Below are 26,546 nucleotides of genomic sequence, written 5' to 3'. Positions count from 1 at the left end.
GTACTCTGACACTGGCAAGTGTAGTGAGTCCTCACTTAATGTCGTCAGGTAGCTTCTGTCCGCATCTGGAAGCTAAGTGATCTATAATGAAACCAGTTTTTCCATTGGCCAGTTGGTGGAAATAGGAGTGAAGTTCCTATAGCATCTCATCAGTGTCAGCGCGAAACGATGGCATTGGAGGACCTGCTGTGACAATTATCTCGGCGTGCTCTTGTTGGGGGAAGTTGTTGCTTCAATTAGTGATTTCTGAGATATCTATATATCTATATATATAGATATATATATCTACATATAGATAGATAGATATATAGCTAGATATATATAGATATAGCTATATAGATATATCTATATATATATATAGATATATCTATATATAGATATATATATAATGTTTTTCTTCATTTTCCTTTTTCTTTCCTTTCCATTTTACAAATATTTATTGAGCATCTCGCAGTGCTGGGCGGATGGATGAGGATGAAGGACTCTGTTCTCAGCGCCCGGGTGGCCTTGTGAGGAGGGGCCATGGCAGAGGATGGAGACACGATTGATTGTTGTGCTTTACCTACTTTCCTACTGGAACAAACTGCTCAGCATAGAGGTTTTTGCTTCCACGCCTGTGTGCTGTATGCCTTGCTCAGCTTTCAAGTGCTGAGGAACCTTGTGGGGAGAAGAAGATGGTGGCACAGCAGGCTCCTGCTGTGCTGCCAGCATTATCACCCACCCACCACCCCCATAGGTGAAAATGCCAGTGTCATGGTGGCAGCTGTTTCCGTAATGAGCTTGGGTGGGTTTTTCGATTCATTCTGCCGGTGTTGCCCTGATTGCCTGCCCAGGGATTTGAATGATGGGACTGTGAGAGCTAAGGAGTAAAGTCAAACGGTGAGGTAAGTTGGGGTCAACAAGAGCACAAATATCAGATTGTTGGTGGGCTGCCACTGTTGTCTCAGCATCTTAAGAGCCTTTATTTTCTTTCTAAATGAAAACGTCATATATGTACTGAGCTGTATCTTTTAGAGATTTTTATCAGCAACATATTTGCAAATTGCTTAGAAGTCTCTATCTGTTCACTCGTTTGTTCATTCATTGAGCACATTCCAATTAACCATTATGTTTAATGGTACTCTTCTCCATGCTGTGATATGGCTGGTTTCAGAGTAAAATCTTCCTGAGTCTTTCCCTTCGTACCTCCCCCTCCTCCCAATTTAGTATCTTTCATCTATAAACATTTAAAAAACAAATGTCAAGTGAAATGAAATAGTACCATGTTTTAGCTCTTTGTTCCACTTGGTGCAGACTTTACACAAGAAGGGAGGGAGGCCGAAGACAGAGGAGGGAACCTGGTCATGTGACGCTGCTTGTCTGGCAGAAGCCTTTTGGTTCTGAGCAGAGAAACCAACTGTTTACTATTTTGGGTGAATGAGGTTGGTTGGTTGCTACGAGCATTTTCTCTGAGGGAACCCTCTTCTCTTCCAGCTCTACGCATTGAAATCAGTCCTGCTTTTTGGCATTTGGGGAGAGGAGGGCGGTGTCTGTGTGGAGGCCCAGTGCTGACAGGAAGAAATGTTTTCCAGGAGACTTACTGATTCTGACCTTCTGCTGTCACTGCTCTTAATGCCCCACTCCCTGAGTAAACTAGGGAGCTAGCTGTTCTTGCAACCATTTCGTGCTGCAGAAATGAAGTACCCACTTTAACCTAAAGTTAGTCAGACCTGCAGCAAGTAATAAATGGCCTCTTTAAGGAGTGAGGGAAGGAAGAGCGGTTTATTGCAATCCTGGCCTTTGGAGTCTCGCGTCTCCCTCAGCACGCTGGAGGAGAAGACCAGGATTCATCAGCGCATGTGTAGGGTCCTTCCCCTCTCGTGGATTGTCCTGAAGCCGGGAAAGGACAGCTACTCAGCAGTGTGCCTGGCCCCTTGTCACAGTTTGCGGGAAGGTTGGCATATTTATCCCTTTGGGGTTTGCATGCTTTCGTTTCCTCCTCAACTTTCTGCTGTCTTTCATCCCCTCCCTATTTCTCTGTAGCCATCCATGCTTTGACTTTGGGTGGTTTCTTCTTGAAGGGCTTTTATTAAAAAATTTTGAGCACTCAGCAGATAGGTAACCGGGCATAGTAGTGTAAGCGTGTATGTGATCGGACAGTGTTCAGAATGTTTCACGTTCTTACTCGTCTTCTGTCACCCTTGCAGAGCTCATGTGCCAAAACTAGGTTATGGAAGAAGAATGAAACTTCTCTGTAGTAAGGTGGGACTCTCCTCCTTTATGTGGGTCCAGTACAGCGTTTTATCAATAAAACATACTCTGGCCATAGGCACTATACAAATAAGTGGGGAGCTATTGAGAATGACTTCAGTTTCTCCTGTGTTAAATACTGAAAGCGGATAGGTAAACTCTAAGCTCTCATAACAGTAATATATCGTAATTTAAAATAACAGTTGGAAGACTTTTTACTTGTATTACATGTTCGTTTGGGTTAGGGTGAACAATTGGGACTGGCCTTACCAATCTTTTTAGTAATTGTAGAATAACATTCAAATTACATTCAGGTGTATGAAAGCTAGCTGGAAACTGTGCCTTAGGTTAACACCCGTAAAGGAGTTTTCCTTTCTGAACATCCCTCTTTGTAATTCTGAAACTGTTAAAAAAAAAAAAAAAAAATTCTTTGGGAGTAGAATGGACACATTTGAGTTCTACAGAAATGTTGAGCTTTAAATTTGAGGAAAATTCTTTCAGAAGAGTTCTGGCTTATGAAAAAAGGGGATAGGAACTTTATCCAAATTCTGTCAGATGTGAATGGAAAAGAATTATCAACATTTTCCCTCTCCTACCTTTCTCTATTACTGATTATCAGAATTTATATGCAATTTCTAATATTGATTACATAAATGCTGCTTTTCTAAAAACGTAGACAATTCTTTTGAATTTTTGAGGTTTCTTTGGGACTTTACTAACATCTGACAGGATGATTTGAGCATGTGGAATTGGCAATGAATGAATCCACTGAAGAGATGAGGATTATCAGTGCCCAGATTGCAAAGAGAATAATTCTAAAAACTGGCTGAGAGCAGTCGATCTTTCTTTGAATATGTAGGCGTGTTCTGGACTAAGGTCAAAGAAGCACCCCAGCAACAGAGGGAAGGCTATGTGGGGGACAGAGAGGCGGTATGTATGGCTCAGGACTTAAATCTTTGGGCTGTTACTATTGACTTTGTAATCCAGAGGGTTGTAGTGTTTCGGATTTCCAATCCGATCGTCAAGAATATCTTGATTTTAAGTGCAGAAGTATGTAGGAAATAGGAATGCAGACTTGTCATAAGCAGGATCAGAACGGTAATTTTAGACAACTACCCTAAGCAACTGAGTGTGTTTTTCTGGTTTTATACTTAGAACCTTGTACTTAGAATTCTGAATGTCTACTGAATCTTGAGAGGACTCAAATTATGTTTTCTACAAGTACATATACACACTGATTTTTAAAAATGACTGGCGTTTTGTAAACTGCACAAAAGAAATAGGCTATGCGTTAGTGAAAGTCTAAAGGATGTCTGATATGACTCCTTTTGGGTTGAAGCAGGTGTTTGAGGGATAAAGATAGTTCTCCCTTCAAATACTCATAGATTCCCAGTGGAAATGACTCTTCTTCGTCTTGTGTTTTCACATTTTTGGAGATAATTATGTAGGATTATTAGGAGGCCATGTGTGATCCTTTTGTTGTTTTAGTTGCCAGTTGGAAATGCCCAGAAGGATAGGGACCAGCCTTTTTTATTTACTGCTTATGGCATTAGGACCTGTGGTTTTCCTTATTAATAGACTTTGGCAAGGATCAAATCTGCATTTTTTGAGGGGGAGTGTGCCTTGAAAAATTGATGTTTTGTGGTTTAATACACCCGTCTAGTATAGCGCTGCCCAGTACTATGTCTGTACTGGCCAGTGTGGGAGCCACTCACCGTATGTGGCTGTGGAGACTTGACATGTGACTGGAAAGGCTGGTAAACTTGACTTTTACATTTTATTTCACTCTAATTCCATTTAAATAGCATATGTGGCAAGTGGCTACCATATTGGCTAGTACAGTTATAGACCCTTCATAGTCTGACCTTAGCCAGCCTTTCCAGGTATCTTCTGCTCCCTTTCACAAATGTAATGCTCCAGCTAAATTGGAGCGTATTAGTTACATTCTTAACCTTATAGTATTTCCTTCCTCCAGGGCTTGGTTCATGCTGTCCATCTCTGGTTTCTGAAGTCCTTCGAGATGGTTTATGTGCTGCTACTTGCCCATGAAGCTTACCTGATCCTTTTTGTACTCTAATAATTTATTATCTGCAAACTCTTAAAGCACTTCTAACACTGTCTTTGATTAGAGTGATTTGCTTTACATTTCTTCTATTCTCCATTACATTTATAAATTCCTTGGCTTATATAGTTTTTATGATTTTATGTGTGACAGGCTTAACCTTTTCTCGTTTATCCCCTCCTAAGCAAAGTCTGTTTATACATAGGAGGTGGCTAATACGCATTCGCTGAGTTAGTCTACTGAGATTAGTGTGCTTCCTGGCACTAGGGGGCAGTATCTCACCCATAAGTAAAGTGTGTTTAGCCCAAAGTGACACACTTTGTCTTAATTTAGTTTTGTTCCGTCTCATATAGATAATTATGGCCTTCATAAGGATCTCACCTCTTTTAATTGTCAGTGTTATTAATGAATAACCTTTTCCCATAATCGTCTTAAATTAGATTCAGAATATGACGTTGAACCAGGAGATTGGTGATATTCGTACTAAGAAGAAACTTGGTCCATCTGAGAAACACTGGCCAAGGCACTAGCTGTCAGAGATTAATTCCTTGATGGCAGAAGCCTTTTTGTGGTAGGCAGCTAGTGTGCCAGCACTGAGCTGATAGCCAAGAGCCTGAACTGAAGTTTGTGGTTTGATCTTGCCAGTGCTGAGCTTGGCTAAATTGCTTAAAAGTTGGCACACCAGTTTCTTTCATTGTGTAGAGGGTATGATGTCTGCCATTCTAGTTAATAGGGTCAAATAAGATCATATATATGAAAGTCTCTCTGTAAAGTATTATCTAAATGTATAAGGCTATTTTCCTTCTCAATTCCTACCTTCTCCCTAGTCCCAAGGCATGTACATAGGAAGTGATTGATTATAAATATGTTTGACGTTAATTGTTTTACATTTTAGGTAAAGAATGTACTCTGTTAAAGATAGATGAGAGCTACATTGATGTAATCACTTCCACCTAGGTCACGCACAACAAGAAGTGATTATAGTCACAATCGTTTGGTTAATGTGTATCCTGTCCTTTGATGTTCTGCAGCCTTAAAGTGAACTGTATGTGAGTGTGTGGGGGTGTGTGTGTGAACTATACCTATAGCTTAGATTCTTTTTTAGTCTTCCCTCTAGTGGATTTAGTTTTTTCTTTGTATCTTCTACCATTCTTAATATTAGCTTAAAATATTCAGAATGAATGAATTATTGTGAGGTTTTTAGACTCGTTATAGAAAACCAGGTTCAAATACAGTTACTTGGCCAAAACTGGTGTTGTTGGGAAATAACACCACGAGCACGAGCATATTTTCCTGCCACGTGTGTGCGTTAGAAAAGAAGAGTCGTGGAGAGGGTCTCTCTTTGTTGAGAATCACTATCAGGCTGGAGCCTCCTCTCGTAAATCATTAGGTGCATCAAATAAAATATTCAGCTGAAGTTCATGTAATCTCACAGTTACCAAACACTCTTGCCAAAGAGAGTTGCAGTCATAATATCTGCAATCGAATCACTTCCTGTTGAAGCTCGCAGGTGGGGAACTGTCTAAAACTGCAGTTCTGTAAGATTAGTTATCAAAAGAGTGCCTTTGTGGGAGAGGTCTTGATGATAGTAAATGACAACCTAGCAAGTGGGGATGGAGAGGGTACCCCAGACCCTGGGACTCACCAGACTTTAAGGCCATAGATCAGGCCGTACAAGCCCTCTCCCATGGGGTGATCTGATTAAATCTCCTCTGGGGCCCCAGATATGTGCTGAATACACTCGGCAGTGGGCCAGGCAGATGGCACATTCCTGTACCGACCTTTCGGAGGCCTGCCAGGTTACAAAGCTAGCACTGGGGGCGTGGCTGTGCTCTGGCAGGAACAACCCGGAGAGCCTGCATTTCGTCTAGCGTTGGGTCCGCCCCAGTTGAGGGGATGCCTGGGACTGGGCTGGTCTCTGAGCCCACTTAAGGGGTGGCATATATTCTCCTACGCCATGCCCCGACCCCATCTTGGAGGTGATTTTTTTTGTCAACTCCAGAACTGACTCACACCCTCTAAAGTGATTCCTCCAGACTGGGGATGACCCAGGGTTAGCCTTTGAGATGCCACAACTCCCCTCCCTTCTCACCCCAGCCTGTCTTCACTGACCTACATTTTCAGATTTGAGTAAACCTGCCATCCGAGAATAGGTCGGGGCTAGGCAGGTTAGGCACTTGTCCCTTCCTTTGCTTCTGTGCTTCCTTCCCTTTGCACTGTGTAAAGGAAAGTTTGGTGTGACACTCTCCTTAGGCTTCACCCACCCCCCTTTCCTGTTGCCCTTTTGATTTTTTAAAATCTGATACTAAGCCTCTCCTTCCCCCACTCACACACCAATGGAGTCTCCTAAGCTATTTCTGTCGTTTAATGATCCCCAGCTGTTGCTGTAGTTCTGGCAGTTTTCATGGCCAGGAGAGGCAGAAGAGCCACCAAAAGAGGGGTCTTGCTTGTGTGTCAGCCAAGTCAAAAGCATTTTTCTGAAACAACTAGGGTGAGACTTCTTAGGGAGGGATGTTAATACTGGGATGATTTGAAAATGCAGGAGGAGGGAAACTGCAAGCTAGTATCTGGGACAGTTTAAAAATCAGCAGTCTGCCGATAGGTGTGGCATTGCCTACATCACTCAGAATTACGCTAGAAAAATGTGGTATGTGGCAACTGGGTAATAGTTTGATCACTTTGCATTCTACTTCCATTTTAGCTTTGGCGCTGGTGTGTCCCCTCCACCCAGGGTGTGTGTTGAAGGAGCCAAACATCTAAATAAAAAGGAGGATTCTGTGATGAGAAAATATATGGAAATCATTCCTGAAGTGGCCAGAAAAGGCCAGGAAAGATTTCAGTTCTGCTTTAACTTGATGCAGGTTTGTTTTGTAAAATTTTGTGCAAAACCTGCAGTAATGAAATGTTCCACTTGCAAATTCAACCACACAAACTTCAGGAAATACAAAGTTGCGGTTCTTTTGACAACATGGACTCCCTGACAGTTGCGTATGCCTTTACTTTTGAGATGTCTTCACTAAATCTGGGGGATGGGGCGTGGGAAAATCCTACAGTTAAATGGGTTACTGTATTGTCATAGACTGGCTTTTCCTTTATGTATTTGATCTTGAGAATTTTAACTCTTCCAATAATTTTAGCTGGTAGACTTTCACACTTCATATGCTGCATGGTTTAATTTTATGGATTTCATTCTAATATAGAGAAGAAAAATTTTGCTGTTGTCTTTACCAAAATTTATTTTAAAATATTCCTTTAATTGTTTGAGGCAAGAAGATATATTTTGATGTCCCCTAGGATTTAAGGGTGAAAAATTATTGTTTTTTTTCTTTAAATACCCTTAGAAAACTTTACACGTAAACATTTGAAGAACATTTGATGAAATGTGTGTGTGTGTGTGTGTGTGTGTGTGTATTTCTTAACACATTTGGCCTAATTTCTAATTACCTGTCTGCTCCCTAATCCTTCCCATAGAAAAAAAAAAATTTTTGCATTTGAAAAGTTATTTTAATCAGCATTTACCTTGTTTTCCCCTCACAGTGTCACTTACATGTCATTAATTATTACAACACCTTTTGAAAGTTAATTTTAAAAATATCAAGAAGCTAAATAGGAAAAGCCTATCAGGAGAGTTTGAAATACTTCACTGGAAAAAAACTAACTTTCTAAGTATTTACTGAATTTATATGAGGATATAAGCCTTTCCCTCATTATTTCAGTCATGATTATTGTACCATGCTGTATGTTGTTCAAGTCCATATTATGAAGCTATAGAAAGAAGAACTCTAATATAGTTTTAAGGGAAAATATTTCTGTCACTTCTGGCGTGCTGTGGAATAACTCCCCTGGTCCAAGTTTTAAATCTGCTCACCTGTCACCTGCCCTCAACAAATATGGGTGTAAAATGTCAGCACCAGTAATACCAGCAGGGAACAGCAAGTGAGATTTGAGGCTGCCCACATTTTCTGGGCGAACGTGCAGAACTAATGCGGCTGGGAAAAGGCTGTTCCTGGCCTTTGATTTCGGGAGGGATTGTTCAGATGGCCCTGCCAGTCTGAAGGAAGCACATTCCCAGTTTATCTTCGCCCCATCCAGACATCTGGGGCAAGTACATGTCATGCTCAGCATTATGGGATAGAATGGTTTGAGCACTGCCTTATAAATCCTCAGAATGGGGACGCATGACACTGAAGTAGCTGGCAGTTTGAAATCTGGCTGCTGCAATTAGAGAAGGAGATGACTTCAAGGGGGAGATGAGCACCTCCCCGAAATGAAATGGTGAGCCCCAGATTTCTGAGGATGTGGGAGTTTGATTGATTGATTGATTGATTTATCATTATCAATATTTTTGCTTTGACTCTGGCATTACATGTGATGTAGAAATACAGACTTTGGCATCAGGCCAGTCTGTGTGTGAACTCTGGCTCTAGCTCTTATTGGCTGTGCACGCAGTTACTTAACCTCTTTGAACCTCTGTTTCTTCATCTATAAAATTGAGGTAATGCATATCTCAAATAGCTGTTGAGGTTAAAGAGTCACTGTAGTAGTACATCCAACCCAGTGACTGTATATATAACGTAGGAGTTTAACATACCAGTTTCCTCCTTTTTTATATCTTAGTTTCCTTCTCAAGACAAGCCTTATCTCACCTCAGTACCTTTGCACTTGCTATTTCTGCCACCTGGAACACTCGCCAGATCTTTTCATGATTTATCATGGTATTTAGGTTTCTACGTAAGAGTCATCTGTCTGCTCAGAAGGGCCTTCCCTGTGTACTCTAAAATTACCACCCTAGGTTACTCTCTGTTCTCTTATTCCACTGTCTTTTTCTTCACTTCATGTGCCACTGGCAATTATAATCTATATAACTTAAATTATGTTTCCCGCACTAGAACATGTGCTCTGTGAGTGCAGGGACCTCTTCTGTCCATTTTACTGCTGTATCACCTAGCACAGTGCCTATATGTAACAGGTGCATATTAGTCCCGTAAGTGAAGGAATGAATCAACCCAGAATCTCCCTTCCTAGTATCAGGGAAGAACCCCTGGCAGAATACGGGAAGGAAGTTGTACCAGGAAGTGGGTGCTCTCTCCCTTTTCACTATGGATGTTCCCGCATTGAGAGCCAAGTGGGAAGTAGGCCTGTCAAATTCTCTTGTATCCTTCCAGACTGCCTCCTGTCACCAGGAGAAGCCCCTTTAAATGACCTTTACATGTGAGCACTGTTACAGTCTCTGTTCCTTTTGGAATTTGAATATAAGGATCCTTTTCTGAATATCATATGCCGTTCACTGAAGTCACCTGGATTTCCCCCCGGTTAGCAAGTATATAGATCATCGTTTTCCAGCCACGTCACACAGGTAGCACAATTAGTGTGGTGTCATTTTTAAACATGGGGCACTGGTGTGTTTATGAAAGAAGAGAAGTGCAACATACAATAGCGATTAAGGGCTCAGGCTGTTGATTGAGAGAGAGCTGGGTTCCAGTTTCTGCTCTCCCCTTTATGACTTTGGGCAAATTGCTTCATTTCTCTAATGCTCACTTTCCTCATCTACAAATAGGGTAAAAATAGTATCTTCCACATAGGTTTGTTTTAAGAATTAAATAAGATGATGCATGCATGTTTTCACCACTTTATAAGTATTGTTGTATAATATACAGACCTTATTTTGCATATTTTAGTAGCTTAGGTTAGGTTTTCATAAGCATATCCTTTGTAAATTAGCAGATCAGACGTGTAAGTAGCCCAGGTTTACCAGACCAGGAAGATGGCTCATCTCTCTGCCTGTATCCCTGATGATACTCAAATTAAATAGAAGATGTTTACCTTTTTTGGGTATTATTTCCAATTTCTAAAGCAGATTATTAGAGAGATAATTTAACTCACGTTTATACCCTATATACAGAGATGCAAGAGAAACATACAGGATTGTGAAAGGGATGAATGTTGAGCATATTGATAAAACTCAATCAAATTTAAAATCTTATTAAAGATGGTTTTGGCATATGTGATTTTAAACGAAATTAGGAGTTCCTCTCTTCAAGTCTCTGCAACATTATTGTTCTTTGTATATGTTTATGCCACAAATCATCTTACAAATTGACTTTATTAAAAGACCCATTATTTTTTGCTCATAATTAATCATTTATAGGAATTAATCAGCAATTTCTTTCTGTCCAAGACATGGTAGCATTTCAGTTTGAAAAAAACCTGGCCACTGATAGGTTTTAGTAATTGATTCACATACATTTCTGAAGGGAGAATCAAATCCATGGGTTTTTGGGGTCTTTTTTAAGATTTTATTGGGGAAGGGGAACAGTACTGTATTGGGGAACAGTGTGTACTTCCGGGACTTTTTCCAAGTCAAGTTGTTGTCCTTTCAATCTTAGTTGTGGAGGGTGCTGTTCAGCTTCAGGTCCAGTTGCCGTTGTTAGTTGCAGGGGGCACAGCCCACCATCCCTTGCAGGCGTCGAACTGGCAACCTTGTGGTTGAGAGGACAGGCTCCAACCACCTGAGCCATCTGGCCACCCACCTGGGAGCTGAGTGGCAGCTCATTGACTTCATTCTAGTTGTGGAGGGCGCAGCTCGCTGGCCCATGCGGGAATTGAACCGGCAGCCCTGTTGCCCAGAGCTCGCGCTCTAACCAACTGAGCCACCCGTCCGCCCCTAAATCCATGGGTTTTTAAAGTAAACTTTTTCTTTTGGAATAATTTTAGACTTACGAAAAGTCACAAAGACAGTGCAGAGTTCCCATGTACCCTTTACCCAGTTGCCCCTACTGTTAGGATCTTACATAACCGGGTACATTTGTCAAAACTAAGAGATTAATATTGGTACTGTACTAAGTAAACTTCAAACTGTATTTAGGTTTCATCCGTTTTCCCACTGATGATCTTTGTCAGCTCCAGAATCCAGTCCAGGACACCACATTGCATGCAGCCATACGAGTTTTAGATTGTGGATCAGTAGGATCCCAGAGAGTTAACTTTCTTTTTCTCACCTCCAGTCCCTCCTTTTTGTCTTAAATCTGGATCCGAATTTCAGCAGATGAATGGAACTTTGTGGGTCCTTTCACTGCCATTTCCATATTGACAAATTAGAATTTCAGGAGCATTCTTTCAACACTCACTCTGTATTTAATTTTATTAATGAATGGGTACCGATTCTTCTCCCTTTCTGAGTATTGTTTATACATACCAAGGTGTCTAGAGTCTGGTAACAGAACATGGTTCTTCACTGACTACATTTTCCAGAGCTGCCTTCTAAAAAGAAACAGTTCTCTTTTCCCTTCCCTTCTCTTCCAGTCCCTTCCCTCCCCCCACTGCCATCTTTCTCCTCCAACTTCCTCCCCTTGTGCCTGTCCCAGAACAACTTGAGATCTGATTGTAAATAAGGATGTTTTGCTATAAGGCCTTTTTACTTTGCGGATTAAGCATCTTGTTGGCAGGTGTGGTACCAGATTACCAAGTGTTTACTCCTGTCCTAGACAGAATCTCTCTCATATAAAGTCCTCTAATGAAACATTTATATTCTGCTATCGTTTTGTAAAGCGCTTTTCATATACATTGTGTTCTTTTGAGCTTCAAAGGGCAAGGATTGTTTTTCCAAATTGTATTACCGTGAGAAAAATCAAGGCTAAAATAAGTTAAGTGACTTAATTAGGTAGCAACAGAACCAGGGCTGGAATCCCTGTCTTCTGGTTCTTTCTTTGATGTTCTTTGGTCTCCCCTTCAAGGTCAATTCTATAAGTGTATTGCATTCACTTGGAACTTATATAATATTCACATAACCAACCCAATATGCAATGTTTGCCTGTTTCCCCAGAAATCATAGGTTGACAGTAAACCCTTCTGGATAAGAGTAGGGCTAATTATAGAATACACTGGGCCTTTAAAATGCTGTTGTTTATGTTACAAGCACAAGCCAGAAATACATTTTTGGTGCAGTGTACACTGTGCTAACCCATTCAGGCTCATTTCCCAAGGTGAAGGAAGAAAATTAATCATGAAAAGGACTAGACAAACTTAGTTTAGAAAGCTTGAGGAAATTATATATAAGAAACAGGAGGAGAAAACATGCTGGGGCTGCTGTAGGACCGGGTAAGGAGGGCACACCAGGAAGCAGGAGAGCAGCAGAAAGGAGGAGGGGACCAGACACCGCGCTTGTCCATCCAGGCTCTGTCAGGAAAGACTTGTGGAGATGACAGGAAGTAGGGCGCACAGGAGTATTACTTCTTGGGAATGATATCAAGAAACTACCTGAAACTTTAATACAAACTGATCCTGAGGATAAAATATGTTTAAGGCCCAGTTTATATGTTGACTAGTTCTACCCACATAGAAAGGGGCTTGTTTCTCTTTGTTTGTGACGTCCAGTGTTGGGTAGTATCACCTTTGCACTCCCATGGCACCTAAAAAAATAGATAACTATTTGAATTTTTACAGTTTTTAAAGAAACCAACATTTCTTTTTATTATTGATGCATACATGTGTATCACACATAAGATGAGATGACTTGAATTTGGCAGGGACCCTTAAGTAGTAGGGTATGTGTGCTAAAGTTGAATTTTCCTATGACTTTTTAAGTAAAAATCTGTATTAGAGATATCAGTATTTTTCCTGTAGCATTGTAATTACTCATTTTGAGTCCCTTTTTTCCCATTAGACGTAAGAATTCCATGAGGATGAGAACGATGTGTTCACCTATGTATCTCTAGCACCCAGCCCTGGTTTTGAGAGTATGAAAGATCTTTGACTGCATGAATTGAATCATGGAAATAGTCAAACCACTTACTTGGGATGTGGTGTCTGAATATGTTTTCTTTGAAACTACTCACTCTTTTAAGTACTTATTTGCTGGTCGTTTCCTCCACGAAAGTAGCAACTCCACTGAAGGCAGTGACTCTGTCTGTCTGGTCACCACTGTATCCCCAGCAGCAAGCCAAGTGTCTGGCACGTAGAGTAGACCCTCATATTCCTTGAATGAAGGCCTGAGGGAAGTTTTGACAAGGAACTAACTAAGGAAGAGCTGAATCAGGCCTGAATATGAGATGAATAGATGTGCTCACCACCTAGTATGTGAACCCTAGAGCAAGCAAATAACTGTAAAGTGAGTAAATGAAACTGTGTGCCTCCTATTTCTAGTTTACCCTGAGTTCTGTTTTTCAAGGAGTTTTAGTATCTTAAACAATTGACTATACAGTAGTAAAGAGGAAATGTAAAAAGTTATTGCAGAACATTAAAGGGGAGAAACTATGGATTCCAGGGTCTGATCTCTCTAACATCCTCTATCTTTTTCTTATGAAACATTGGTCATAGCGTGTACTTATTTGTATGTGATCTGGTGTCTTTTGTCCCAATGGACTAAAAGCTTTATGTGAGCAGAGTCCACAGATGAATCCAGCACCTAGCACAGTGCCTGACTCACAGTGCAGGCAGACCTCCGAGATAGTGAGGCTTTGGTTCCAGACCACCTCAATAAAGCGAGTATTGCAATAAAGTGAGTTGTAATCTTTTTGCTGGTGGAGGGTCTTGCCTTCAATTTGTAATAAAGAAACAACATCTGCGAAGTGCAGTAAAATGAGGTATGCTTATTGTTGCCTCGTAAATATTTGTTAGGTGAATGAATGAGAGAATGGATGGATTAGAACTCTATCCCCATCCCGACTCCCAGTTCCTGTTTTGGTGGTGATTCTGTGAAGTAACCTAGGCAGCAGAACATGAGGAATATCCTCTTCTGGAGGACCCTTCGCCTACTTGTAATCACACATTCTAAGAATGAAACTAATTGAGCGTTCAGAGAATAGCCTTTGGTTCTGAGTGATAGGTCGTGTGGTTTTACAATTTGGGTGTCACTAAATGATTTTTCAGGTATATAGGATAAACTGAAGCATAAAATACACCAATAAAATAGGTATAATTCACTGCTGCAAAGATGAATATTCTAATTATCAGCACGCTAAGCTTCATATAAGGCTAAAATCCACACTGTTCCTTCTCTGATCTTGCCAGTAAAACAGTGTCCAGTTTGAAGCCAGAGGTAGTTGTGTCTATACCTGACTTGAATTGTATCTGCATATTTATTCTGGGACTGGTGCCTGAAGGTTAATGAGGAGGAAAATGTACCAATTATGCGGAGATCAGGCTTTGGGGACTTAAGAAGGAACAGAATTTGGAGTAAGAATGTACGATCTAAAGTTAATTTTAACAATATTTGTTAAATGTGCTAGGTTATTTATAAAAGAGAACTTAGAAGATGATGCCTCATATTACATGCATTAGATTTAGATGGAAAACTCACAGAAGTGAGTCTAGAAATATCAGATTTTATATCTTTATTAGGTTGTTGTTTAGCCATTTTTCCCCTTGATAAACCTTCAGTAGCAGACGACAAATAATTTTTGTGAAAGAGATGTGTTGGAAAATGCAAGTTCCCTCCTATTACAAACTTTTAAATAAATTTAAAACGAATATTTTAACTTAAAAATATTGAATCATTGTTTAGTACATACCAAACGATGATGTGCTTTAAAGCAGTTAACTAGATCTGCTTAGTAGTATTTACTTGACATGATCTGTAATTGGTATAAACATAGATGGAACATATGTAATTTCCCAATGTAAAGTGACCTTAAGTTAGTCCAAAGTAGTCCAAAATGGGGCATCAGTTCTTAACCTGGCATGACATTAGAATCATCTGGCAAGCTTTTGAAAAACAGTGATGCCCAGGCCCCATTCTGAACCAAGTAAAGACTTTCTCAGATGATTTGATTTGTGATGTAAGGGTTGAGAATCACTGGAATGAGGGAAAGAATACAAGGACAAGGATACAGAAGATTGGGTTGCAGTCCTGGCCTCTATTTTCTAGTATTTTGTTGAGAAGTTTTGTATCTATAAGATGTGATCAAACTATACGGTGAATGTTTAAATAAAAAAAATTTAATACAGTAAAAGACACTGCCATTAATCCCTCTCAACATACTCCCCTTTGCTTTTAACACATTTATCCCATCATTCTTACCACTTTCTGAAGCAGTTCTGAAGGTCCTCTTTCGTGAGTATCTTTAGTTGTGCTGTTGTGGCTGCCTCGATGTCCTGAATCGATTCCAAATGTTTATCTTTCATGGTCATTTTTACTTTGAAGGAAGAGTCAAAAGTCGCACGGTGCCAGATCTGGAGAATAAGGTGGATGAGGACACACTGTAATGTTTTTATTTGACAGAAATTGCTGTACCAGAAGCAGTGTGTGACACGGAGCCTTTGATCTCAAAATATGGTGACTGCTGCTGCCGAGTGCCATCCAACAGCAAGGCAGGGATCTTCAACATGGAAAGTGGTGCTTCAAACCTTAGTAACAATGTGTGACAACTTTCAACTTGTTTGGTGCAGTCAGTTGGGTGTGAGCTACGGTTGAGAGAGAAGGTGTGTTTTCAAGTGTGCCGTAAATCATCCTCCATCATGACAACGCTCTGTATCACACACCACTTCTGGTACAGCAATTTCTGTCAAATAAAAACATTATGGTCTGTCCTCATTCACCTTAGTCACCGTGTGACTTCTGGCTCTTTCCCAAAGTCAAAATGATTCAGGACATTGAGGCAGTCATCACAGCGCAACTAAAGACACTCACGAAAGAGGACTTTCAGACCTGCTTCAGAAAGTGGCAAGAACAATGGAGTAAGTGTGTTCGAAGTGAGGGGGAGTCTTTTGAGGAGGAGTAATGGCAATGTGTCTTTTACTGTAATAAATTTTTTTATTTAAACATTTGCCGTATTTTTTATCACATTTTGTATCCCTTTTGACACATTGCTCTTTAAGAATGTGTTGTTTAATTTCTACATATTTATGAATTTCCCAAAATTCCTTCTGTTGTTGGTTTCTAATTTAATTCCATTATGGTCAGTGAACATACTTGGTATGATTTTAATCCTTTTAAATTTATTGAGACTTGTATTATGGCCAGTATATCGTCTGTCCTGGAAGGATGGTCCACGTGTGCTTGAAAAGATGATGTTTTCTGCAGTTGCTGGGTGGAGTGTGTTGGTCAGGGCATCGGTATTCTTGTCGATTTTCTGCCTACTGTCCATTATTGAGAGTGAGGTAGATTGTGATTCATAAGGAGATAAGCCAAAATAGTCCTTATTCTAAGTCGTTGAAGTTTAATTAAACACATCATGAAATTTAATTAAAATAAAATGGGGAAATCCTCTAGTATTGTATCTCAGGAGTGCCAGAAATGACATCTACTAATTTATTTTCTAGTATAGTCGGCCTTTTCATTTTAATATTTTGTTTTAGTGTGAGGGTCACTGGAAAACTGATGTTTTCAAACTTAACTCCAGTCAGGTCAGTCTTTCTGGCTAGCGGTTTCCTCCTCTGAAGTTTGAGAGCAGCCGTAGGTTAGAGTTGAGTATCGGAGGGAGGGGAAAAACAGATGTTTAAGAAGGCGTGTTTGCTTTTTGGTCTCCTCCAGCTTATAAACCACATTGATTTTCCTAATACAGTACTTTCTGAGTAGCATGTAACTTCTAGTCAAGGAGTACTTCTCTTATTTGTCAATAAGTTTGTTTTGGAGCCTTTTGTAACATAAATAGTCTGAAAAGCTGTGGCCAATTCATTCTCATTTGATTAGGTTTGATGTAAAGTTTCATATCCAAATTTACAGAAATTAGAAAAAGACTTGTCAGTGTTTCTGAGTTAGGGCTGATGTTAATGGAATGTCCCTGTAGTCACAGCCTTCCTTGAAGAGGTCTTACTGAGCTAAGGGGAATGCAGAGGGAGGGTTTCTGGTCTGTTGCTGTCATTTTCACACCGGTCCCCTGTCCTGTTCTTCTCTACTTCCCTCTCCTTGTTCTAGCAGCCTTGGTGGAATCAGTCATGGATAACTATGAATAAAGTAGGAACAACCTACTGAGCTGCGCAGCTCCCTTTCCAGTGAAATTCAGGACTACCAACCAGTGGAAGCCGCAGAGCTGGGCTTGGGAACACACCATTTATTTTGACTGATTGTTTGATTTGTCCAGTTCTTGGGCATTACCGTTCGAATGCCATCAACATACTTCCATGGTCTTACAGGGCAGAAATATGTGAAGTTCATTCCTTTGCTTTGGTTTCCTAAGTAGCCAGTTATTCAAATAACAACCTATCGCCTTTGTTTGAAACAGGTGGAAAACTTGATAATTTCCACGGGAAGTGGAGATCCCAGTGTCCCCCAATTTATAGTGCAGTTTCTTTTCTTTTTATTCCAATCCTTTTCTGGCAGGAAACTCAGTTGGTTCACCATCCATCAGTTTTAAAAACATCTGTTTTATTATCTATATATAGGTTGGTTTGCACAGACCCATTTCAAAACAGTTGATATATTAATTTTGTGGAATTCAGTAAGTGAAAGTATAAACACTCATGCTTGTACACAAATAGGTATTTTTGTTTTGTTTTTATTGACTTGGGGAGCAGAGAGGAAAATCTAAATGTTGAGAGATTAATAGAGAGATGTTGTCAAATTCTTACATTTTTGAATCTCCTTGGTCTAACACTGTGAAAATAATCATTTGAACTAGTGTTAGGTATTTCTTGGTGAGGGTGGTTGTGCATTAAAAAGGCACTCCTGATTTGGGTGCCTTTTGCAGTGAATACAGAACATATGGCTCTTAGTATTATTTACTGAAAGTGAGTTATTAAATGATTTCTTCTAAAATGAATAATCCCTAAGGTCAGAAACATAAAAGCATTTTTTTAGAGTGTTTAGAATTGAGAGGAATTAGATAGACAAAGGAAAGAGGATAGTCATATAAATATCCATTTCTTTGTCAATGAAGGTCTTAGAAGGATCATTGTATATATACACAGGCAAACAGATAAACTACAAAATAAAGCATAGGTGGACTACCATAATTTTAGGCTTACTGCTTAGGTCTTTTTTCCCCTCCTCCTTATAAAGATTGTTGGAGTTAGTAGGAGAGGGTTCTGCAATGTGTAAAACAGTACAGACCTACAATCAAGTTGTAGCAATACTCGAGATAACACTGATGGAGGGCAGTTCTGTTACTGGAGTGGAGAACTTGGTCAGATTTCAGATTAGCATGGAATTTGGAGTCAGCTGCTGAGAGGGGCAGGATGGAATTTTCAAATAACTTTAATTTCATTTCGTTTTTGATATGGAAAAGGTTTATTAGGTAAATTTTCCTCTTTGAACTAGAGCTGTTTAAAGATAAAAGCTAAAAAAGACCTTTACTCTCCATAAAAAACTTGAATCACTGACTTAAAGTTTTGACTTCATGAAGCACGAAGTTTTCAATCAAGAAGCTTGCTTAATTAATACATTCCTACGGCCCTATCTATATGTGGTTTCTTAGGAGGGCTGCTAATTGGCTATCATAGTTTTCATTAGTTCCTGTTTCTTTGAAGTGTTCAGACTTGTTGAATTACATTAGATTTCCTATTCTCTGAAATCAAATTAATTTATTCAGTCACTTTCTAATAGCTTACCTTACATTGGGCCTTAGAAACATTATAGAAGTTGACAGATATTTGTCCTTTTATCCTGCCCGGCCCTTCTCTTTCCTCCAAGGAGACACATGCGATAGTTGGAAGTGCCCAACTTTTAGAGTCACAGATACCTGGGTGTGAATTTGTGAGCAATGTGACCTAAGGCAAAATTTCAAAAATTTAAAAATCCTAAGTTTCCTCATTTGTAAAGTGGAGATAGTAATAACTGTATCCTCACAGGCCTTTTTTGGGGGTGGGGGTGGGGGTTACATAAGTTTAAAAGCATATCAGTCACTTAACATAGGGCTGACACAGCAACACTAGTTGACTTCTGTTATTATTTGTATTTTATTATAATTATTGTTGCTGATCTATGGTTATAATTTATTCTGGAATCAAGTTTCTAGATTAATTTAGATTTATTTTACTGAAGTTGATCACCCAGGCCTGATCCTTTGACCCTGGCCTGAACCATCTCTTTTCCTCAGTCCTTTTGTTTCTCTCCTCAGAGAAAGAACCTAGGTCGTCACATTCCATGTCTGTTATCTTAGCAGCACAGGCTCCAGAGAAGCAGGGAAGTGAGGAGCCCAGGGTCTGGAATCAGAATGCTTGGGTTCAAATCCTGTTACACCTCTTATTAGTGGGATAACCTTAGGTAAATTACTTAATTTCTCTGGACCTCACTTTCCTTACCTGTAAAATAGGAATAACACCTGTCTGTCTCCATAGGGGGATTATGAAAAGTAAATGAGTTAAAACATGAAAGTACGCAGAATGGTGTCTGGCACAGAGCGTATGTTCTATAAATGTTAGCTAGTAGTGTGGTTATTGCTGTTTGTATCTCTTTTATTATGCAAAGCTTTGTTGTCTTATTTTTCTCCCCCTTTCTTCCTTCTCACGCCACCCACTCTGGTTCAAGCCGTTGTTTCTCAGTCTAGTTGTGTAGGACACAGCTCCCTGGCCCATGCTGGTGTTACGAGCCTTGCGCTGCCCCCGGCTGGGGCAGTTGGTTGCCAGGTGTCGGTCGGCTGCTCACGGCAGCTCACAGCAGCTCTCGCCGGCTGCCGGCTGCTCACGCTGGCCACTGGCCACTCATGGCAGCATACCGTAGCCCACGGCAGTACATAGCAGCCCACGGCAGCTCACGCTGGCTGCTGGACACTCACACTGGCCACCGGCCGCTCATGGCAGCACACAGCAGCCCGCAGCAGCTCACACCAACTTCCGGCTGCTCACAGCAGCCCCGCTCCGGGGAGAGTTGCAGGTCACAATCCCAGCTGTAGAGGGCGCAACTCACTGGCCCATGTGGGAATCGAACTGGCAGCCTTCGGCGTTAGGAGTACAGCACTCCAACCTCCTGAGCCACTGGGTCAGCCCAAAGCTTTGTTTTCAACAGTGCTAATTTGTAAAAAGAGAAAGAAAAATATGATCATAGTCATAATCTCGTGATTAGATTTCTTAGACTGTATGTATCCTCATTTTGAGATCCAGTTCAATTCAAGAAACAATTATTAAGTACCTACTGTGTATTTAGTGCTATGGGGAGGCATACATTAATAAGATATAGTCCTTGCCCTCCAGGAGTTTGTGAAATGGTAGGCAAGAGAAGATACATTCGGGGTTAAGTATTACACAGGGCAAACTATTACTGTACTTTTTATATCAGATAAAAGGTAGCTCACAGGAGGCCTAGAGTAATTCTGAATGCTGGGGAGAGAATCAGAAAGGTCAGGCGAAGAGGCATTTCCAGGTGAAGTGAATAAGGAGTTGGGAAGGTACATGGTACTCAAGGAAGAGTCAATTGGACAGCCTTAATTGGGGTGACTTAGAATGGGACACAGCTCCAGGAAGGATGCAAGTCAGTGAGCTGTCACTGCAACGTGGGGAAACGTGTGCAGTAAACTTGATAAAATAGGAGAGTGAGGAGGCGGAGGAGAGGAAGTTAGCTCAAAAATGTTCCTATTAGTACTGAGGAGAGGATGTGGTACCATTAAAGAGGAAAAGGATGGGAAGTGGATTAGGTTTTTAGGAGAAAGACAGGTTCCACTTTGGACCTGCTGAATTTGAGAGATAGGAGCTTAGTTGTGGGTCTGCCATTCTTGGAGGCCTTCTTAAAAACTGCTCTGTGGATGGAAAAGGCAGATAGTAAGGTAATATGATTCCTAATAGATGCAATTCCCCTCAGGTGTGACTTGCAGGGACCTTATCATTGAAGACTTAGCATATAAAGGGACTTTCTTTGGCCATGGGAGCCTCCTAACCCTCTTTTTCTGAACATTTTCTCACATAGCCTCTGAATGCAGGCCATGGTATACAGTGGTAATACCTGGTAGGTGGCATTGGCATTTGAAATAGAGAGCGTTGACTTTTAACTTTAAAAAAATCCCTATGAGGGCCGGCCCAGTGGCTCAGGTGGTTGGAGCTCCATGCTCCTAATGCCGAAGGCTGCCAGTTCGATTCCCACATGGGCCAGCGAGTTACACCCTCCGCAACTAGAATGAAGTCAGTGAGCTGCTGCTGAGCTCCCAGGTGGCCAGATGGCTCAGTTGGTTGGAGCGCGGGCTCTCAACCACAAGGTTGCCAGTTTGACTCCCCGACTCCCACAAGGGATGGTGGCCTGTGCCCCCCGCAACTAAGATTGGACACAGCACCTTGAGCTGAGGTGCCGCTGAGCTCCCGGATGGCTCAGTTGGTTGGAGCGTGTCCTCTCAACCACAAGGTTGTCGATTCAGCTCCCGCAAGGGATGGTGGGCTGCGCCCCCTGCAACTAGCAACGGGCAACTGGACCTGGAGCTGAGCTGCACCCTTCACAACTAAGATTGAAAAGACAACAACTTGACTTGGAAAAAGTCCTGGAAGTACACAGTTTCCCAATAAAGTCCTGTTCCCCTTCCCCAATAAAATCTTTAAAAAAAAACAAAAAAACTCCCTATGAAATTGTTTCATTAAGTGGTGTTGCCAGAGTGGAAATAGGTGAAAGACCTGTCCCCGTCCCCTTGCCCGGATGTGCTTTGAATCATCTAGTTTGGTTGTTTCACCTCAACACAAAAAGGCTCTAAGTGAAGAAGAGGAAGAAAAGAGTTAACACTAGGGGTACAATATTTTCTGGTCCAGAGAAATGAAAAATAGATAAGATTTTTAGATACAGGTAAAAAGATTTTACAAATAACCGATACTTCCTGATCTATGTGAATAGCTGTATCATTCACTATACTTATGGTGGTAAATATTTGCTACCAGGAAGAAAATGTAGAACACCTAGGAAGCTTTTTCTGCTGGGTGGTAGTCCTCATTATATTTTCTTCGAGTTAAGCATTTGTGTTTTTTGAGCTTTAGAAGGAGGACAGTGTTGTAGGAGGTTTTGAGCAAGAGGCAAGAGTTTGGTACTTTGTGGATTGTTATCGCCCTGCAAGACCCTTCGCAACTTCCTCTCGCCGCCCACAGCAGAATACGGAAACCCTGCTGTATCAGGCCACTTCTGCAATTACAGTTACAATTCACAGGGATCCTGTCACACTACACCCTTCTGTTTTGAGACTTTCTTTGTGTTTGAAAATGTGTCTTTTGTGGTGGAATGCCCGACTGAGCCCTCACCTCCCCTCTCTCTTTGCTGCCCTGCAGTGCTGCAGTTGAAGCTCCAGCAGCGCCGGACGCGGGAAGAACTGGTGAGCCAAGGGATCATGCCGCGTAAGTACCTCTCGCTCCTCCAGCATTCGCTAGAGTTGCTCTTAGGGCATGGCTGTGTGGGTACCCATTGTGCGCTGGAAGGCATCCAACAGAAAACAGGGCGACAGGTTTCATCCTTCACTCTTCTTCTTCGTGCTTTTCCAAGTTCAGGGACTCTCAGTCACTAATAGTGAAGATAACTGCCCTCATTGATCAAGTTCAGTGAGACAAACAGCAGTAGGTTTAACAGTGCCTTTGAATCATCCTTAGCTGTGGAATTGTACCTTTAAAAGGGCTTCTACGCCCTGTTACACTTCCCTTTGTAGGAGGAGCAGATCTTGAGCTGGGGTGTTGTGAGGAAGAACCCACTTCATGCTTATGATTTGCCTTAGTGTTCAACTTCTTGGGACGAGAAAACCCTTTTCCACCTGGTATTTTGAATCAGCTGCAGTTTTATTTAGAGTGAGATCCTCAGATATCCCCAGGCTGGCCTGGGTGTGAGTGTGCTTGAATGCAGGCTAAGATGGGATGTCACAGAGCTGGCCATAGCGGGTGCAGCACTGCCTCACTTAGAGAGAAATGAAACCGACCTTGGAATCTGTTAGCAGAGTAAGAAAATGTGTTTCTAATACCAACAGCATTCCAAACTGAGTGGAAACGAGCCAGCAAGATTTTGCTCTTTTTGACTTTGTTTTTAAGTCAACAGCAGAGAGCTTAGGCTCTCCCTCTTCTTTCTCTTGTCTTTGTATGTTATCACTACTTGGATACACCCTAATGAAGTAAAAAAAAGAAATTGTACAACAACTCCTAACTTCATAGTGGGAAAACTGATGTTTTTCACCTTAACTCAGTGCCTGCTGACCGACTGTCACTGTATTTTCCTAATTCTCATTCATTCAAAATATTTGAGTACGTAGTATGTGCCCACTGATACAGCAAGATACATCCAGCTCCTGTTTTAGTTTTATATTTAGAAGGAGAATACTGATAATAAACAAGGGGACAAATAAATAGACAAGATAATTTCAGAGTATGGTAAGTGCTATGAAGTAAACTAACTGGTTGGTATGCTAATAAGTCATAGGAGTGACATGGGGTCAGTTTGGATACGATGACCAAGAAAGGCCTCCCTGCACAGGAAATATTTGAGCTGAGATCTGAAGGATGAGGCAGAGTCAGCCATTCAGAAGTAGGAAAAGGGCCCGGGGAGAAGGAAAAGCGAGTGTGAGGGCCCAGTGCAGGAAGAGCCTGCCGTGTTTGAAAACCTCAAGGCAGCCAGTGTGGCCGGGGCCTGGTACGTGAGAGGAGAGCAGGGGCAGGTTAAGATTGCTGAGGCAGGCGGGGCCAGAACGAGGCCCTTATTTTAGGTGCCATGGGAAGCCATTGGAAGCTTTTAAGCAAGTCAGGATGGGATTTGCTTTATGTCATTGTAATGGCAGGTCCATGTCTAAGAGCTAGAACCGTATAGCAAGTATACTGCGCCTGAGCTCTGTTTTTATCCTGAGCATCAGCCAGGGGACTTAAGTCTCAAATTCATCTTTTTGTTTACTGCAATTAACTACCAAGCCATTTACCTACATTGTGCTGTCGTCTTTTCTGGCTCTCCAGTGAAGGATTCCCCACCCCCAACCCTAAAGTGTCAGAGCAGATGGCTTGTACAACGGATCGGTAATGTGATGAGGTAGAGAGGGCAGTGTGCTTTACAGAACCCTCCAGCTCTGCCAATCTGCAAACTTTGGTAGGGGAACAAGTTACCGAGAGTCTCATCTACTTGTCCCTCTCACTAAGGATGTCATGTGTTTAGCATCTACCTTGTACCCAGGGCAGTCCTAGATGCTGTAGAGATTAAAGAAACACAAGGCATGGTAACTGTCCTCAAGACATTTAACATTTTATCTGGGTAGCTAAAATTTACCCAAATACAAAATGAAGAGCAAATCAATGCTGACCCGTGGGGAGCCGACGCTAATTACAGTGTTAGTTCTGAGAGCATAACGCTGCTTCTGGGGGTCTGTAATATGTTCGGGGTCTCAAAGCCATGCAGAAGTGCCCTGCACTCTTCTTCCTGTCTTCATTTGATCGCAGGGGTCACTGGCGATCACTGTTTAATAGGATTTATGAGTACAGCCTCCTTGCTTAGTATTCCATGTTGTTGAGACAGATGATGCTTCAGTTATTGCAGTTATTTGCTTATATGTTTGTCTCTCCAACTAGACTGTAAGTTCCTGGAGAAACTGTCTTATGTATATTTCTGTCTCCAGTGCCTGGCACTGAAGGAATGAATGAAGACAACCAATTGTAAAGTATGTGTGGTGTGGGGGGTGTGTGTGACAGATAGAAAAGGTACCCCAGCCCTTAAAGAGCAGAGCAGATGGCCTGTACAGTGGATGGGTAATGTGATGAGATGGGGTGCGGGGGGAGAACACTTTACAGAACACTCCAGCTCTGAACTCCAGAACAGTGCTGCAAACTTGTGGGTTTTCTGGGCATGGAATTTGAAACAACATTCCTGTTGTGTCAGGAGCCTAGGTTCTAAAATGTTCTGAATATCTAATTGTGTACTTTGGGGTGTTCTCTGTATCTGTGAACAGAGAATAATTGCCCTTCCTATAGGGACAGAGACGACCTGCTCCTATGAGAATACTGCACCTTCCCTCCTAGCAAGAGCTGCCTTCACCTATGGACACAGATTGGGCTTCCTGCTTTTCTAGTGAAGGAAGTAGGTGGCGAACTCTTAGCACATGAGAGAGAATGTCGAGGCCTGGGAAATGCTCTGCTCACCTACATACCTGGCGGTACACACATCGGGTCCTGAGTTCCCAAAGAGGAGGCCCATTTTCTGGCAGCCCCCCGCACTGTAGACAAGCCTACTTCCTCACCACATCCTGTGGCCACTCCCCCCAGCTCCTATAGTAATCTCCAGTACTCACCTCCCCGACATCCCCACCACCTGTCATCTTCCACCAACCCCATTTCTCACCCTCCACTCCACGTCTTTCAAGGAAAATATGAGCAGTGGTGGGGGCAAATCGTAAATGACCCCCAAGTTGTTGACGATTGGAGATTTGGAGACCTGAAAAAGTAATACATGATTTGAAGTGTCCACTTCCCATTCCTGAGGAGTTTCAGAAAAGTGCCTTTATGTTTAAGTTTGTTGTACAATTTAGGAAGCAGGTGGGGCCCTCGAACTGGGGAAGAGGAGCAGTGTTGTCATGGCTTTATTCTGCCTCATCATGTATGTGTTTATATCGTTTATCAAATCCTTCTCGTCCCAGTCTGTCTTCTCTCTGTGGGAAGAAAGCCCCACCCATGTCATTTCCCAGAATGTTCACACAGTTCCCACGCGGACTGGCTTGCATTCTGACGTCACAGGGTGCAGTGTCTTCAGTGGCTCTCTTGCCTTCAGGGTTGTTCATGTGTTAGCATATCATTCAGAGTTGAGGGGAGGCCTTTCCATAAAGTTCAGGGGATTAAAGACTGTCCCAATCCCTACACACGTCTCTCTGCTGCTTGAAAAGCTCTGTTCATGGCATCTAAACCATGGGGTACAGAAGTTGATTTCTGATGTATTTTTAAACAGGATCATGTCCCAGAATCCTTCATTCTCATCATGTAAACATATGTCTCATTTAACACCACTTAAACCCTACCAAATACAGAGTGCCAGAGAGCAAAGGATTACATATTCCAGGCCCTAAGCTTTCTTTAACGATGGCCGAAGCTCTGCATGTCTCGAGGGAGAGGAGAGATGGTGCAGACAGGAAGTTGGTGTTTAAGTCCAAAGATGAAGACCAGGAATGCTGCTGTATCCAGAATGACGCCCCATAGAAGAGATGGGTCACGTGTGATGCACTTTGTTCTCAAATAAATCTTCCGCCACAGCCTTTCTCTTTGACATTTAAAGGTGCACAAGGTTATGAGGTTAAGGTGAAAATTAAGAAAAATGTCTGGCAGTGAAAGTTGCTGCATTGAAATAACCTTTTAAAGGAAAACCTGGAAGTTCTCCTGACCCAGACAAATGAGAAAAATCTCCTGTAATCTTTCTGGATATGAGAGAAGAACCTTGTTTGTCTCTTCTTCCTCCACCTTTTGTTATTCGGTTGTG

General features: G+C 41.7%; 1 protein-coding gene across 10 annotated transcripts in view; it reads left to right on the top strand.

The window, feature by feature from the left end:
• Window positions 1–26,546, top strand: part of MRTFA (myocardin related transcription factor A) — a 177,123-nt gene that overhangs the window by 115,678 nt on the left and 34,899 nt on the right. For 9 of the 10 annotated variants that reach the window (XM_074326442.1, XM_074326441.1, XM_074326440.1 and 6 more), the window contains one exon: window positions 22,397–22,462. In XM_074326442.1, coding sequence (XP_074182543.1) covers window positions 22,397–22,462 — 66 coding nt within the window. Of the gene's footprint in view, window positions 1–15,852; window positions 15,965–22,396; window positions 22,463–26,546 lie in introns of those variants that run through there. The other variant, XM_074326443.1, reaches the window with a different exon arrangement.

Source organism: Rhinolophus sinicus, linkage group LG02 (genome assembly GCF_036562045.2).
Source record: "Rhinolophus sinicus isolate RSC01 linkage group LG02, ASM3656204v1, whole genome shotgun sequence".
Lineage (NCBI taxonomy): Eukaryota > Metazoa > Chordata > Mammalia > Chiroptera > Rhinolophidae > Rhinolophus > Rhinolophus sinicus.
Note: the sequence above shows the minus strand (reverse complement) of the source record. Positions and strands in the feature narration are given on the sequence as shown.